Below are 15,397 nucleotides of genomic sequence, written 5' to 3' on the forward strand. Positions count from 1 at the left end.
CAGTGCTAGGGCTAGACAGGCTGTCTGAGGTGTCTGGGGTTAGTTGGGGGTGGTCCCTGGCAGGCCCTTTGTTTGGGAACCCTTTCTCGAGACTGCTGGTGCTAGCCCGGCCCACCTAAAGCCCTGAACACTCTCCACCAGTTCCAAACCTACCACCATCTGGCCAGGCTTCATACACAAAGCCTTGCCACTCTCTCACTTGTCATATGCATGGTCTCCTTCATATCCTCTGCACTTTCTTACACCCTGCACTGCCCCACATCAGACTCACAGTGCCCAACCAGCCTCTCACTTGACTCCTGGTATTGCCCTTCTTTGTTCATCTCCCCTTCCACCATGTGCAAAGTGACACCTACCAGCGACCAAAACAGATCGGGAATATATGGACAAACTGTATGTTTACATCTCATCTGGAAGTTAGATTTGTGGCATGCTGTCTACTTGTTCCTCGTTGCCCTGATGTAGCTCCTGCCCGCACGGTGCTGCCCTCTCGGGTCTGCTTTTAACCATTCTCTGATTTCCTGTAGCTGTTAAAATCAACAGTTGCGGTTTAGTCTGTCATTGACTGCAATGGGGAATTAGACTTTGTGCACACAGACGACCTTTAACCCAAACTTTCTGTCTTCATTTTCTTATTTAAAATATGTTCTGATGAAGCCACATGTTCAATAACGGGGTGCTTTAATTACAGCTGTACATGTGTATTCAAAATATATTAGCCTGTCCTGAACTTTCATAACTATTGAGTGTGTGCACGCGCACTGTATTTTTATGAAGCATGGTGGGGCAAGTAGATTTGTTTACAGGACAAGTAGATCTCTTGAACATTTTCTCCCTTGGGCAAGTAGACTTTTAGAAAAATTCCACACCCCTGTGACGGGAGTAGTATGGTAACATCAGAGGGTGGAGGTAAACTAAGGGAGGGTGAAAGATAAAGTGACAGAAGCGGTAGGAGTAGTATAGCGGGAGTACAGAGAGAAGAACATACAAGGAAGTGGCGAGAGTTAGTTTGAAAGAACATATAGAATCTAACATGGTGTCTGCAAGGCGCACATCTCTTGAATACCCTTTGCAACACTAATAACTTGCTAGAGTAGGGACAGTTAGGAAGTCCCTAACCTTTGGTCAGCCAGCCTTTAAACTACCACCTCTAGTGTAAGTCGAATCGCCCAAAAAGACTTTATCCATTCGTATGAGTGGTACAAAAGACCGAAAAAGGCCTGTACTATTCGTACAAATGGGAAAATACTGAACATAAGCGGGGGTTGCAGGGGTGGCCCCAGCTCCCCATGTTTGGCATTTTAGGATTTGTGGGTTGCGGGGGGTATCCCCTGCATAGGAGACAGCCCCTATGTAGAAAAAAAAAGGTCCCCTCCAGTGCCGTTTCCCAAGCACTTAAGTGAAGGGAACCGGCGTCGCAGAGGGATGTTGATGGTGTGCCTCCCACAAGTATGTAGGGGATTGGTGGGGGGCAAGGGCTAAGTCGGAAATGTTCAGGGGAGAGAAGACAAAGTTATTTTTAGAAAAAATAACTTTCGGTCTTTTCTCCCTCGAACATTTCAGCTACGAGCTTACAACCCAAATACGCGTAAACCATCTATGAAACTGGGGTTAGCATTCGGTAGCACTAACCTGGGTTACGGCGCCTGGATTAGGGAGGCGGAAAGGCATTTTGAAGAAAGCCAGATAGGGGAGGGCCTTAGGCCCCACAAAGAATATAACAAAACCTTTGAACCATGTTTGAGTCTTTTGATTTCTGTGACACCTAATCTACCCCTTGAATCGATGATTGGAAACCTTTAGCCCTCTAATTGTCGATGCTGCTGTCAAGTCGTGGCCTCTTCTAACCGTACAGAATATTCCCACCAATGTCTTGAGCTCAGCTATTCTTTTAGTGTGTCTAGAGCGTACCTCCGTGCTCCCAGCTCATCTACGCTAAAAGTGCAATCCACCGGAAACGGAGTGTGCCGATTTGTCAAGTCTTAACATGTGCCAGGCATTGAGAAACTCTCACGTGGCACTGTTGTGATTAACGTTCATGAAGTGAGCAGGTGTACCCTCAGGTGGGTCGTGGAACTGCATGGTCTGTTCTTGGCCCATGTCTGTGCCTCATTTTAGTACCACTCGGTCAAGACACTTGCACATGTAATACCCACGCTGCGGCTCCACTCGTTTGTGGCCAGCAATGGGTGGGGCGCTACTGAGACTCTGTTTAAGTGCACTCTCACTGTATGCATTGTCCCATGATTACCCTATTTGTTTGGGCAAAACAATCTTCCTCCAAATATTCACCTATCCAGTTTGATCACCACCCACTTTTTTCCCCATTCCAAACTAAATATGTATGTACCATACATTGTTCGGGATCCACAAACCTTTACCATACCAAAAACCAGAAGAAACAATGACCCCGTTAATGTATTACTGTACATCATTTATGCCCATTCCAGGATTCCAGGAAGTGACATCATCCGACAACTTCTGGTGATCCGCTCAGTCCGTGGCAGACTTCCAGGTGAGAATAAGCAGCTACATTTTCCATACCTGTTCTCAGAAGAGGAAAACACGTTAGGAGGGGGTGGTCTGGGCCCAGTAAGAGGTGTGCATCTGTAGATATTTGCTTGGGGTTACCCATTCATTGGGGACTACCACATTCAACTTTTGCAGGCTTCTTAAAGGGCTCTGTCTCAAGTTTAGATTCAACAGCGCCTTTTAGAACACACTTGTATATAGGCACTTGAAATCCAATATGAAATGTACTTTCCTATATTTTATCATTCAAATGTAATTGAATGTATGTGGATGCTTTGGAGCAGTTTAATGTTTTGGACAGCTGCATTTGTTTCTACACTAACCTTTAAGAACAAACTATTGGCTTTTAATATAGTATGGTGAGTCATTGTAATTGGTTATTTATAGCCATTTTACATTGATGACACGTTGATTCCAGTACTTAAACAAGTCAAAACATTAGGACTGTACCTAAATGCCAACCTTACTATGGTTAAACAAATCTCGGCACTCTAGTCTTCTTATTCATACACTTCAAAATTAATAGCATTAAGCCGGCAGCTCCTCACACCCACAAACTGTCTTAGTCTGATAATATCAAAGTTGGATTATTGCAACACCCTATTACTAGGAACGTCCAACACCAACATTATCAAACTACAACTAATTCAGAACAAAGCATAAAGGGCAGCCCTAGGAATAAAAAAAATCTGATCACATTTCCAATATCAGGAGGGAGACACACTAGCTTCCCATCAAGGCCAGAATTATATTCAAGCATCCCTGGCCACTACCGGGCCATTGCTGCCGATCCCACATCTTTGATTTAAAAAAAAAAGAAAATTCTCACCATTTCTGAGAAAGCATTAAAAGAGGGTGTCCTGTCGAAAAAGGAATTCGAGTTTATTAATTTCTCAGAAGAAAGAACTCCCCTCTTCTACATCATTCCCAAGATTCATAAAGACACATCTAATCCACCTGGCCGCCCGATTGTCTGTGGGTGCGGCTCTATTTTAGAACCATTGTCTAAATATATAGATGTGTTCATCAAACCTTTGGGTATGGCCACCCCCGCTTTCTTGCTGGATTCCAGGGACGTTATCAATCTTGTCGAAGGCCTCCCATTTGATGCCTCCAAGCAAATCCTTGTGTCCCTCGACATTGAGGCCCTTTATACTATCATCCCACAAGATAGGGCTACTCAATCTCTGCGGATGATGTTGGATCGTTGTCCCTTGCCACACACAGTCTCTACTGACTTCTGACCACGTGTACCGAATTGGTTCTTTCCAACAGTTTTTTTTCAAGTTCAGACACCTTTTTCCTACAAACCAAAGGAACGGCAATGGGCTGTTTCTTTGCCCCCCAACTTGGCCATTATTTTTATGGCACTGTTAGAAGAAAACTTTGTCTTGAATGACTTGAACCCCTATATCCATAACATCAAGTTGTACCGTTGGTACATTGATGATATTTTGATATTGTGGGAGGGCGACGCCATTACATTGGAACAATTTGTGGGATGGCTCAACCAGGTCGATATTAATATCAAATTTACCTTTGAACATTCTACTTCACAGATCGCGTTCCTCAATTTATCCATCTTTAACGAGGAAGGGTTTCTGCAGACGTAGCTCTACAGAAAACCGACAGAAAGGAATATGACCTTACAGTTTGAAAGCCAACACCCAAAAAGTCTTTTACGAAACCTCCCCAATGGAATGTTCCTTCGGCGTAACTGCTCCAGCATCACGCATTTTAACACTCATGCGGATGTGCTAGAAGCGAGGCTGTTTCAGCGAGGGTACCCCTGGAAACTTATAAAACATTCCAGAAAAAGAGTGCGCTAAACCAATCGGGATGCCCTTTTAAAACCTAAAAAAGTGTTGAGAAAGATCAGCTAGTCTGTGTGTCCACTTTCTGCCAACATAGTGAGACTATCAAAGCCATAACTTTGAAAAATTGGAGGTTTCTCAACTCCACTGACCTGAATTTTCAGAAACCCCTTTTTGCCTTCAAAAAAAGCAAAAATTTGGGGTAGAAACTCACTCGAGCCACCAGACTCCCTCTACTAATCTCAACTGAATTAAAGGTAATTTCCTGTGTCTTTCATGCATCGCATGTACATTTTCTAGAAAAGCAACCGATTTTTCTTACAATGGCAGGGTTTGGGAATTACGGGCTTTCACTACCTGCAGAAGTAAGAATGTGGTGTACGCGATTCAGTGCCCGTGCCAATTGCTTTATGTAGGCAAAACCTCTAGAGAAGTCCACTTGCGCATCAATAAGCATCCCTCTAAAATTAGAACGCGAACCCTTTCTGCACCATTAGTCATTCATTGTGTAGAAATGGGACATGATCCTGATTCTCTTATATGGTTTTGTATTTAAGAAATCGTGGCCACGGGCTCAGTGCAATTGGCCAATAAATTGTCCTATAAGGAACAAATGTGGATATTCAATTTGAACACACTCCACAAAGGCCTTAACACACTCTAATCGTGGGACTTCAATGCCTGTTAGAGTCCCTTTAGTCAGTTATTCATCACTTATAAATAATTGCCCAATTTACCTATGGTTAACTAGGTCTAGTGGCCTGCATTGCCCCTTTTTGGTTATTGGTACAGTGGTTCCCTGTTCAGTTTAACTTGACTTAGTTTATGGTAAGAGTTCCCTGCTCTGGCCGTATGCACTTTTTCGGATCGCAACTGCTGGGCGGTGCCTTGCCACCAATGCACCAGCTGTTTTTGAGCTGGAGCGCCTGTAATTTCATTCGGGCTTCCACGGTTAGAGGCATTTACTCCCCAGGGACGTGTCTTCCTAAGGATACACCGCCCTTTTACTATTTACTTACCCAAACCCCCGTCAGGCATGCCCAGTAGCTCGGGCTTCCCTGCTTGCATTCTTTCCGCATGCGCGGCCCCCGGCATTCTGCCTTCTTAACCCGCCCAATTTTCCTATAGGCAGATACCCTGGTCATCTTGCAGACCTTGTTTACGCATGCGCGGCGTCCATTCGTATTATCGCCGCGAGACTGAGAGAGTGAGGCCGCTCCTCTACGTGATTCCATCTACCGTGTTACGGTAAGACTTGCCTGCCGCAAGGGACGCCTTGGCCCAGTGGTTTCAGGCTTCCAGCTACATGCTTAGAGCCCCAGCTTTGTCTGCGCTCCGCCACTGAGGCGCCGCAGGTCGCATGTCTACCCCAGCTTGTCCACCCTTCTTACGGGTGTTGCACGAGCGGTCCTCTTTAGACCCTGTGTTGGCCTTATTCAAGTGCCCCATGACCGGTTTAATGCAGGGGCAGTGGTCGAAGTGTACAAAAAGAAGTAGTGGAGCTATGTTACCTGCTGGCCTGCACCCACTCCCCACAAACCACATCACCACACGCCCTCCCACACACAATCCAAATCCCCAAACTCTTGCACCTGCTGTTTTTAGGGAACGTTCAGTGCAGTACACTGAAAGTGCAAGCTGCAACGTCTTCCTACACTTTTACTTTAAAATGAAACCATTCCGGAACGGTTTCTTTTTAAAATAAAAGTATAGGAGCTGTAAAACATAATTTAAAAAAGTAGAGGCACACCGCTCCCAACCGCTCCTGCTCACTTCGACCACTGTGCAGGGGTGACCGTAGTTATTCGCCCATTTGTGAGGGCTGTGGTGACCCACTTGAGGGGATCCGACGCAGACGGGCACATTCAGCTGTTTCTCTTGTTTTCTCCCAAGTACCGCATTAACGGTGACGCAGTGTTCACTTCTTTCCTTTCTATTTTTTTCAGTTGCAGTTTTCTGCCTCAGTAACCCTAACGGCCGCTACTATGTCCACCCACAGCTAGTATGCGCTGTCTTGGAAAGTTTTGAGGGAATTATAGACCTTACCAGCTAAGATTTTGTGCATTCTATGGCCATTTATCTGTATTATGATGATCCACTCTTAAACCAGGCTTTGAGGTAAACAATTGGGCTTAACCCGATATTGTCTTGGTTTAGGACGCCCTCGAGGTTCAGCAGATTCATTTTCACCTTCTGTTGTCGCCAGCAGCTGGTTGCTCACCAGGTTAGTGATTCTACAGATAACACTAGTTTGGGCATTGGTTTCCGTGGTGTTTTGCATTGGTTCACCTAGGTCTGTTCGGTGTTTCTCTACTCAGCACGGGTCGTATTTGGGTGTCTCCCCCTGCTTTTAAGGGCGCACTTCTGTGTTTTAGGGTACTTAGTCCACTAATTTTTGTGATCGTGCGCTTGGTCCCAAACGGTTTTGGTAAAATTCAGGTACTTTCTGACACCTCCATATGGTTTTATACGGCAGTCCGTCAGCAATTTGTAAGGGTCTGTGATACATTGGTCAACAGCCATGTTTTTGTGTGTTTCTTACAGTATGTGTACATCCGCCTCCTGATGAAGACGTGCAAACTTACACCGCACGTTGAAACCGGTCTAGGAAAACTTTAAGGGATGTGATCCTTGTATTCCCTTCTTCTGATGCTCCCTTATAATAGATATTTTATTAATAAGCTCTATTATGTGTTTTGGCAATTACAATACCAATGAATGCCGCTGTGGGGAGCAGTAATAGAATTTCTCTCCTCACCTGTTTTTAGCATAAGTCTTGTTGTTTTTTAGCATTTTGGATGTCTGTCACTGTGTGTTGAGTCATGATTGAATGTTGCACTATGAAAGGAAAGTGTGAAGGATGTTTTGGCCTATTTTAGGCACATTTTTGCTGTTGTGCTGCAATGTCAAATTAATTAGTGTTTATTATTAACTTACTATTTCTCAATTTTTGTATCACCTTAAATACATTTTGATACATTGTTATAAATGTTGTTTTTCTCTGGACAAATATTTCCGCTTTTCATGTCCTAATAATACTCTGGTTCAGAGATTAGAGTTTTCCTACTCCTTTCAGGTTTTGCAGAATTATATTCAAAACATTGTGTCGCACACAAATGCCTCACCAAAAAAGCCCACACTTTATGAATAATGACATTAAGAAAAAAACATCCACTAGGACTCTCAAATCCAACAGCTCGCTCCTCGAGGTCCCTCGCTACAAATGTACTAGAGCAGGAGGCAGCAGCTTCGAAGTCCTGGCTCCCAAACACTGCAACTCTCTCCCACTAAATATAAAATGAGGAATCCCTCCCGGGATTAAAAAAATCCTTAAAAACTTGGTTATTTAACCAATTCTAGCAAAGAAAAGTCAGCCGCCATAGGGCTTATTAGTCTCTCTAGGACTAATAGGTAACATATCTATTGGTAGCCTGAGCTGAACTCTATAAATAAATGACTTCTGTACTGTTTTACCCTATGTATATCAATAATCTTTCTCAGTGCTTATTTTGTAATGTACTTACCTGTAACTTTGTCTATCTGCAATTTATGTAAGTGGATACTCCTAATTTCAATGCCAAAGATGTCTGTAACTATTCCGTGATACCCCTAGGGTTTGGGCGTGTAATGAATAACACACTTAACCAGAGGTTTCTAAGCGCGGCCGCGGGGATCGAACCTGTTTTTCTCAGCGTCGTCTTGCTTCCAAGGCGAGTGTGTTGCCCCTGAGCTATCCTACCGGCCCTGATCGGTCTTGTTCTCAGCTATTCTGATTAACTCAATACGTTATAAATCAGCAGATACTTTAAAGTAGGTGAGAATTGGTCTGTGAATTAGTACGTTTATATTCATGGACGATTGACTACTTCAATATGTTTCTTCTTTCCAGGTCATTTATCAAGTACATCTTAAACCAAATCGAATTACAAAGAGGAATGTTGATCAACAACTGAGAGTGATGACTGTGTATGATCACAGTGTAGAAGAGTAAGTATTCTTGTGTTTGTGTACTATTATTTTAAGTATATGGATAATAAAATGAAGGCCACTATTTCTTTTTCTAGATTGCCCCAAGAAAGAAGACAGTTGGTCAAGGTATGCTTTTAGGTTCAATTCTTTTTTTGTGTGTAAATTATGAGTGAATGTTGTATTAACTGTTAAAAATTAATAATGAATTGCTCTTTCAGCAATGATGTAGTAGTGCTCGTCCAGTCATGCTTTGTCAGCCGCTAAATTGTATTCTCAATTTGATCAATCTAATGAATGACTGTTTCAAATACTTTTTCTCAATATTCATTTTGGTCTTGGCTTTTAATACCTGATTTGATCAAACAAACCCACAAAATAAATTGGCTAAAAGTGTTGGGTCAACTTAATCGCAAGCTTGTCACAGGAGCACATTTGGGTATGTGTGACAAGGCCAGTGCATTGGCATTGTCAAGAGGGGGTGGTAACCTCTCTCATTCGGGTGCAGGTCTTAACCCTGTGGTGACCCGAAGGCGGCATGGCGCTAAAGCTGCAAAGGTAAGGCCAACCCTAGTGCCAAAGAACTAAAAAAGAAAGGTTTTCAGACCCTGAGAGAAAGGCAGATGATCCTCGATGATATGTAAAGAAAGAGGAAGAAGGTTCTAGACCTTAGCTGCTGCCACCGAAAAAGCACAGCCACCAACCCGGGCAAGTCTAGCCCTGGGGGGCTGAATGATTTTCAAGGCTTGAGAGCGAAGTGACCTGTCGGGTATGTAGAGGCAGAACTTTGCTTGGACAAATTCAGCTCCGATTTATTTAAAAGGCTTTATGGAACAAATACAAAGATTTCAATTTAACGCGCTGCTCAACATGGAGCCAATGAAGTTGGTGCAGAAACGGTGTCATGTGGGCACCAACCGGGGGATGGAGTATGTCTCTAGCTGACATATTCTGCAATCGCTGAAGACGCTGAAGCAGATGTTGCGGGGCGGCTAAGTAAAGAGCATTGCAGTAGTCCATATTACTGATGACCATTGAAAACGCCACCGGAGCATGGAATTTCGGGGGAATGCAAAGGAGCACTTTCCGAAGGGTTCACAATTTAAAATGAGCCTTCTGGTAGACAAGAGAACCTGATCGGCCATAGATTGTGAGGCCGACATTTTAACGCCCAGATCCTTCACTGCAGAAACGGTAAGAGCAAGGCGAAAGGGGCCAAGGCTCGCGGAACAGAAGTCGGGGGTCCAGAAAAGCAAGGGTATCGTTGTACCCATCACCAGCATCTTGGTTTTCTCACCGTTCAATTTAAGCCAGTTCAAGGCCATCCTGTCACCAACAGCCTTTTTAAGCAGTTCCTCAACTGACCAGCCGTCTCAGGATGAGTAAAATCCAGCCGCACAATAATTTGTGTATCGTCGGCATTGGAATAACACAAAAAGCCATGTCCGTGGATTATACCCAGAAGTGTCTGAATGTATAAGTTGAACAGAGTAGGGGACAGTGATGAGCCATGGGGAACCCCACACAGCAGGGGAACTGAATGAGAACAAAATAGAGGAAGGGACACAGATTGGGAACGCCCCGCCAGAAAGGAAGTGAACCAGGCAAGAACTTGACCGGACAGGCCCGCAATGGTGGCAGTTGAGAGGGCCCCAATTGCTGTCCCCACCCTTGTGCCTGTCTGTTCCTATGCAGCCCACCACTCTCGCACCATACCTCCACCAACAGATGCTGGCCAGTCTCTTTCCATTCATTTCGGACCAAGCAAACGTATTGTGGAGGAGGAGCCACTTAAAAAAAGAGTGGGACCCTCCTCTGCACCGTCCACATTGCACGAGCTACAGAAGACTGACGCCTGCATCAGAAAAACCAACACTTCCAGACATCTGCAGTACCAGCGTCCGCATCCGGGGAGGAGAGATCACGCCGGATGAGCAAGCCGAACGTGGCAACCATCTGAGCCACGCAACGCTCTGCAGCACCAGGAGAGACACACTAACACCGGCGGTCTACCCCCTAGAGTCCCAAGGACTAAACCCAAAGTTGCAGGCGCCACTAAAATTTAAACTTGCCATTTATTTTTAAATGTTTTTATTGGCATTTCGTAAAATAACATTGGACCATCAATATGCATCGTTGCCATCGTGTAGCATATAACACAGATTTAAGAACATGAAAACAAAACCAAACAATAACCAACAGTAACTGTCAACGTACGTGTTACGTCCTATTAGCTTATATAAGCTTAGAGGAGGGTCATAGTGGCAGTTAGCTGCTTTCTGTTGTGGGTTGACTGGGTGTCCTATCATTATTGACTAATTCAGTATCATTTGTTTCTGGCAAGGTTTGTGCGTTCAAGGGGGTTTATCATCCGAGGGATGTAATGTGTCCCATACCTGTGCCTTCCATGCCTCGAATGGAACACTTACTTCGTCGCTTGATCTGGAGACGCCCATACCCCATGTTTTTTGGCCTCGGCATCGGCCCAGCGTTCCAGTTCCTTGTGCCATGCAACATATTGCGGGCCTCTTGCCATTGGTGCAGAATGCAAACGGCTCCAAATACTAACTTGATCATGCACAGGAAAGTGGGCTGGGCTTGTAAGCTCTTCAGCATACAACACATCCCAGGTTGGCCAGGGACAGAGATTGAACATGGTGGCAGTGAGGTACATAAAGCGCAAGCAGGAAGTGTGGGTTGTTTGGGTGAGGTCGACTGAGGTGGTGGTCGTCCAAGAGAGCAGCAGGAAGAAGGAAGGAGTTGTGAATTGTGGAAGCGAATTGTAGAGAAGGTGAGGTATTGGGTGGGTGCGTGTGGTACTGCAGTGTGAGTGTGCGTGTTTGTGTGGTGAATGAGCTTCTCCAAGCAATGCGTTTGTGGTAGATCTCTTTCTTCGGCTGGGGCATCCCTCTGGAACAGCCTACCTGCCTCACTGAAACTTGAGGAGAATCATCTCCGGTTCCGGAAGCACCTCAAGGCCTTTCTCTTTGCTTCTGCTTTTTCTCCTCCTCTGCCCTGCTGAATTCCTGGCTGTAACTGCACTGGTTACCTGGCTACCCTCTGATCTCGGGCCCAGGTCCCTCACCACGCTGGTCGCACACCTGCACTGCCTCCTGGCAGCCCCCGCACCTGGGGACTGTTTCTGTATCCTTACAGTCTACAGTCCCACTACCGGCACATGACACCGGATGTCTGCGCTTGCCCTTGCACTTGCCACTAGCTGGTCCTACTTTTACTTATTGTTATTTCTGATGCTTGTTAATCTGCTTAGAATCACATGCTGTGCATATGGTCCGACATCTAGTGGTAACCGTGGAATATTGCATCTTATCTTTTGAGGATCGAAAGGGGACGTTGGCATAGGCGTGTCTGTAACACTATTCCTACCGGGACGTGTAGTGTACCCAAAATCCCTCTTGCACTGATGGTCTCTCAGATTGTTTTTTTCTGCCCCGATTACTGGTCGTTATAATGCAGAGCTCTTGCATATAGATAGCGTTATTGTCATTATTATCGACTTTGTCGTTATTCCTGTTAAGTCACTTTGACAGTTGAATCCTGTGAAACAATGCCGAAGATTGCTGCGCACCTTCGACGCCTGTTGATCCCGGCGGTGCTGCCTTCCACATGGCTGGGCCTTCTGGCTGACCTACACAGTAGGAAGAGTGGGGTTGGGAGTGGACATATTCTTTACAAGTTTGCCTTTCCTCTTTCACCCTCTCTGCTCCCTGGGTTTTGTCATCACTGTAACTGTCTGTCGCTATGGAAAAGACGCCATTTAGATTTGGTCCCTCATGAAGGGCCAAATATCCGTGGAAAGATGAGCACGCTCGGTGCAACAACTGTCTTCCCCTCGCCCACAACGAAGTGAGTGGCACGGCCTGTAGACTCATGCGCACTGAGACGCTTAAGGAGCGCCGCTTGAAGCGGTGGGCGGCCTATGGCATGTTGCAGGCCCAATGTTCTTCCCCCGCTGTTGCAACCGCCAAAGTGATGTGGGGATTAGCGATAAGCAGTCCTCTGTATCGGATGCCATTGACCTAACGGCGAGCTGCTCTCGGTGAGCGACGCCTGTCCCTGACCCCACCAGGCCTGATGCAAGTCACGCTATGGGGAAAACACCCGGCGACAGGGGCGCACACGATCAGAACACCAAACGCACTACCCAAGGTTCTGGGAGCCTTTCCACCAGACTGCTGCTACAAAATCCCTTCAGGTGTCCCTACATTTGTCAGAAGACCAAGAATTTGGTGACCTGAGGGTGTCCGCCTGCATCATCTTCTTCACTGCTGAGGTACTGTGAGATTCGAGGTAATACTTACCCCGAGTCGTTCTGCCGCTCCTGTGTTGCTGCGGTGTTGATTCGCATGCTTGGGTGTTCGCCCAGGCCTAACGCTTGTGCACATGCATGGAGAGCCTACCGACTTCCCTGAACCAAGTTTACCGACTATAGCATTGTACTTACTTGTAACCGAAGAAATCTTTTGGAACTCTACCTTTTCAGCAACTTGTGCCTGATCCTGTTCTGCCTACAGCTAGCCACTGGACACCAGTGTCCCCGTCTGACTCAGAGAACACTCATAACTAGATAGGGAAGGACTGATAAAGCATAATGCCTCTCTAATAAAAGTATTACAAGTGTTGAAAAGTGCTTACATGCTTATCTTGGTCTTGTAACTGCATGTTATTCCTGAAACAAAATACTCTACAAAGTTTACTACAAAGTGGTTTTTACGTACCTTGAATTGCATACTTCCATTCTAGAAGTCCTTTAAACTGTGGTTTACTTACCAGAAGTATTGCATTGGTTTTCTATTGCGCTTGCTAGTTATGATAGTACTTACCTTTCTGAAGAATTCTCTTTGCCTGTGTAGATATATAAAATAAGCCAGTATTTTCACATAACTCCAAGAGTGTGTTTCTTTGGACTATATGTATGCTATCATTTCTTTGTACCTTCTTACAGCCCTCTCTCCCTTCTAAGATAAGCCTGGCTGCTCAGTCAACTACCAAACATTGTTTGGTACAGACCTATAATAGTAATTTGAGATCTGTGTTGCCTAGTAGAGAGGGTGTTTATAAAATCCTACTGGTAGAGGGATTTTAGAAAAACTCCCTAACACTTTGTTTCCCCCTTGGTTTTATTTCCAGCCTTTTGCAGTCTGCTCTGCTTTCTTACTGAATACCTAAATGCTATTGCACTGCAATGTGAAATGAGGACGCCCTGGACAGCAGTGCAATATTAATGTTGTTTCTTCCTCTCTGTTTTTGTTTAAATCCTACATACTTTTTTTTTTTTTTGCCCTGTTGATTAGCAGAAATAACTGGTTTATGGGACAAAGCACATGTTTTTGTGAAATGAACAAGAATTAATTTATTTTCCATTCATTTCTAGAATGCACTATTCCCTCAAGCAATCTCTTATTTGGAAAAAACATTTCAAGTTCGTAAACCAACTGGTACTATATTGCTAAACAGGTGTGTACAATTCTTTTCTATAAACTGCATATTAGTTAATGCATAATTGCGACTTTGCTTAATGCATGAAATGAAAAGACTGATACAAAAAAAATTACTTGGCCAAAAAGAGCAAGCTCCTACCTATGTATAGCAGTGAAAACATTTCCCCTCTTTTGTCCAAGCATATGTTTTGTCACTCTCATATGAGTCTCATAAGTCTCTTGAATATTCTGGTGACATATATGCAACCCTCTACTTTGCTCAATAAACGCTGTGATAGCGGGGCATGAATGTTGCATAGTTGCCTTTTGAAAGGTGGTTGGTAGTGCCTGGTGGCGCTGACAGTCTCACCAATCACCTTCCAATTCTGGTCTCAGCCAAACCTGAATTAATGTTCATTTCTTATTAACAGTGCTTGCACTTGTTTCCTTTGGGGGATCAGATAGTAGTACATAAGTTGTAAGGTAAATGGATCTCTTTCGGGAGATCCTGTGTAGCGCACATTTAGAAAGTGCACATTTGTGGTGCATGGCAACTAACTTCCTTTTTGTGTGATCACACAGGAAAGGATCAGAATCCTAAGAACAGGTTGTGTTAGGAAATGCCTATTTAAAAAGCTTGATTGTTGCTGTGCCGAGTTCAGTCTGTCATTTTCTGGACAGGGCTCTACTTCTGGTTTTCTGGTCTAGGTTTAGAGGCTCATTTTGTCAATTCTAAAGTCCGTCATTGGTACGCTACAAGTGCAGACAGTGTGACTTTCAGCCGATGCTCTACTGTCCATAGGGGGGAAAAAGTCTATACTGGAAGGCATCTACCTGGCTCTGCAGAAACCTTACCATCTGATAGCTTTAGGCTGCATGGGGGTGGAGGGCCTGCCCTACCTGCAGACATAGATGACCCAGAAAGGACCCTCATATTGCACATTATCGCTATTTCTGTAATCCCTTCTCGCAAGCGTACCTAGAAAATTGTGTGAGATGTTGGATGAGATAGGCAAACTGGTTAACTATTGAAGCTCTGACCATCCAAGCATTGCATGTTGCAGCCCGCTTTCCATGCTTGATTGAATACTTGTCACTGTGTGATGATCTAGAGCATCTTCAAAAATGTGTCAAGAGAAACAAGGAGATGATGAAGGGGAATTAGTCATGCCTAATCAAATCTCCGGTGCAGCAACAGATTTTCAAAATGTTCTTATTGAATTTTGACTAAAGCAACAATAAAAAAGGGGTAATTTTTGAGAGAGAACCTTATACTGGAATAGTTATCAAGTACATATAAACAAGTATATGTTTTGTAAGTCACGTTTTGAGTAATCCGCATTTCCCATTTGTTTGCTCATGGGGTTGGTTTATGAAGAATTCAGGAAAGGCATATAACAAAATAAAATAATGTGGGTCACATTACAGTTCCAGGTATATCCCACAATCCATTTGATGGGTCATAACCCCATCTGTGCACTTGCAGACCTTATTGGCCTCTCCAAAGGATACTGGCCGAGCTCTCAAGAAAGCCTCTCAGGAAGACCCTCACTAGATTAAGAATAAATGTGTTGCAGAACATATAAGATCTACTTTCCTTTAGATCCACCTTCTCTCGAATCCATGCCAATGTTAAGCCTCAAA

At 44.5% G+C, this 15,397-nt stretch overlaps 1 protein-coding gene across 2 annotated transcripts in view; it reads left to right on the top strand.

The window, feature by feature from the left end:
• Positions 1 to 15,397, top strand: part of LMLN (leishmanolysin like peptidase) — a 951,783-nt gene that overhangs the window by 60,032 nt on the left and 876,354 nt on the right. For both annotated transcript variants that reach the window (XM_069616632.1, XM_069616633.1), the window contains exons 2-4: positions 8,236 to 8,333; positions 8,411 to 8,441; positions 13,708 to 13,790. In XM_069616632.1, coding sequence (XP_069472733.1) covers positions 8,236 to 8,333; positions 8,411 to 8,441; positions 13,708 to 13,790 — 212 coding nt within the window. The remainder of the gene's footprint in view (positions 1 to 8,235; positions 8,334 to 8,410; positions 8,442 to 13,707; positions 13,791 to 15,397) is intronic.

This window comes from Ambystoma mexicanum, chromosome 9, assembly GCF_040938575.1.
Source record: "Ambystoma mexicanum isolate Mex_15411 chromosome 9, UKY_AmexF1_1, whole genome shotgun sequence".
In the NCBI taxonomy this organism is placed as follows: Eukaryota; Metazoa; Chordata; class Amphibia; order Caudata; family Ambystomatidae; genus Ambystoma; species Ambystoma mexicanum.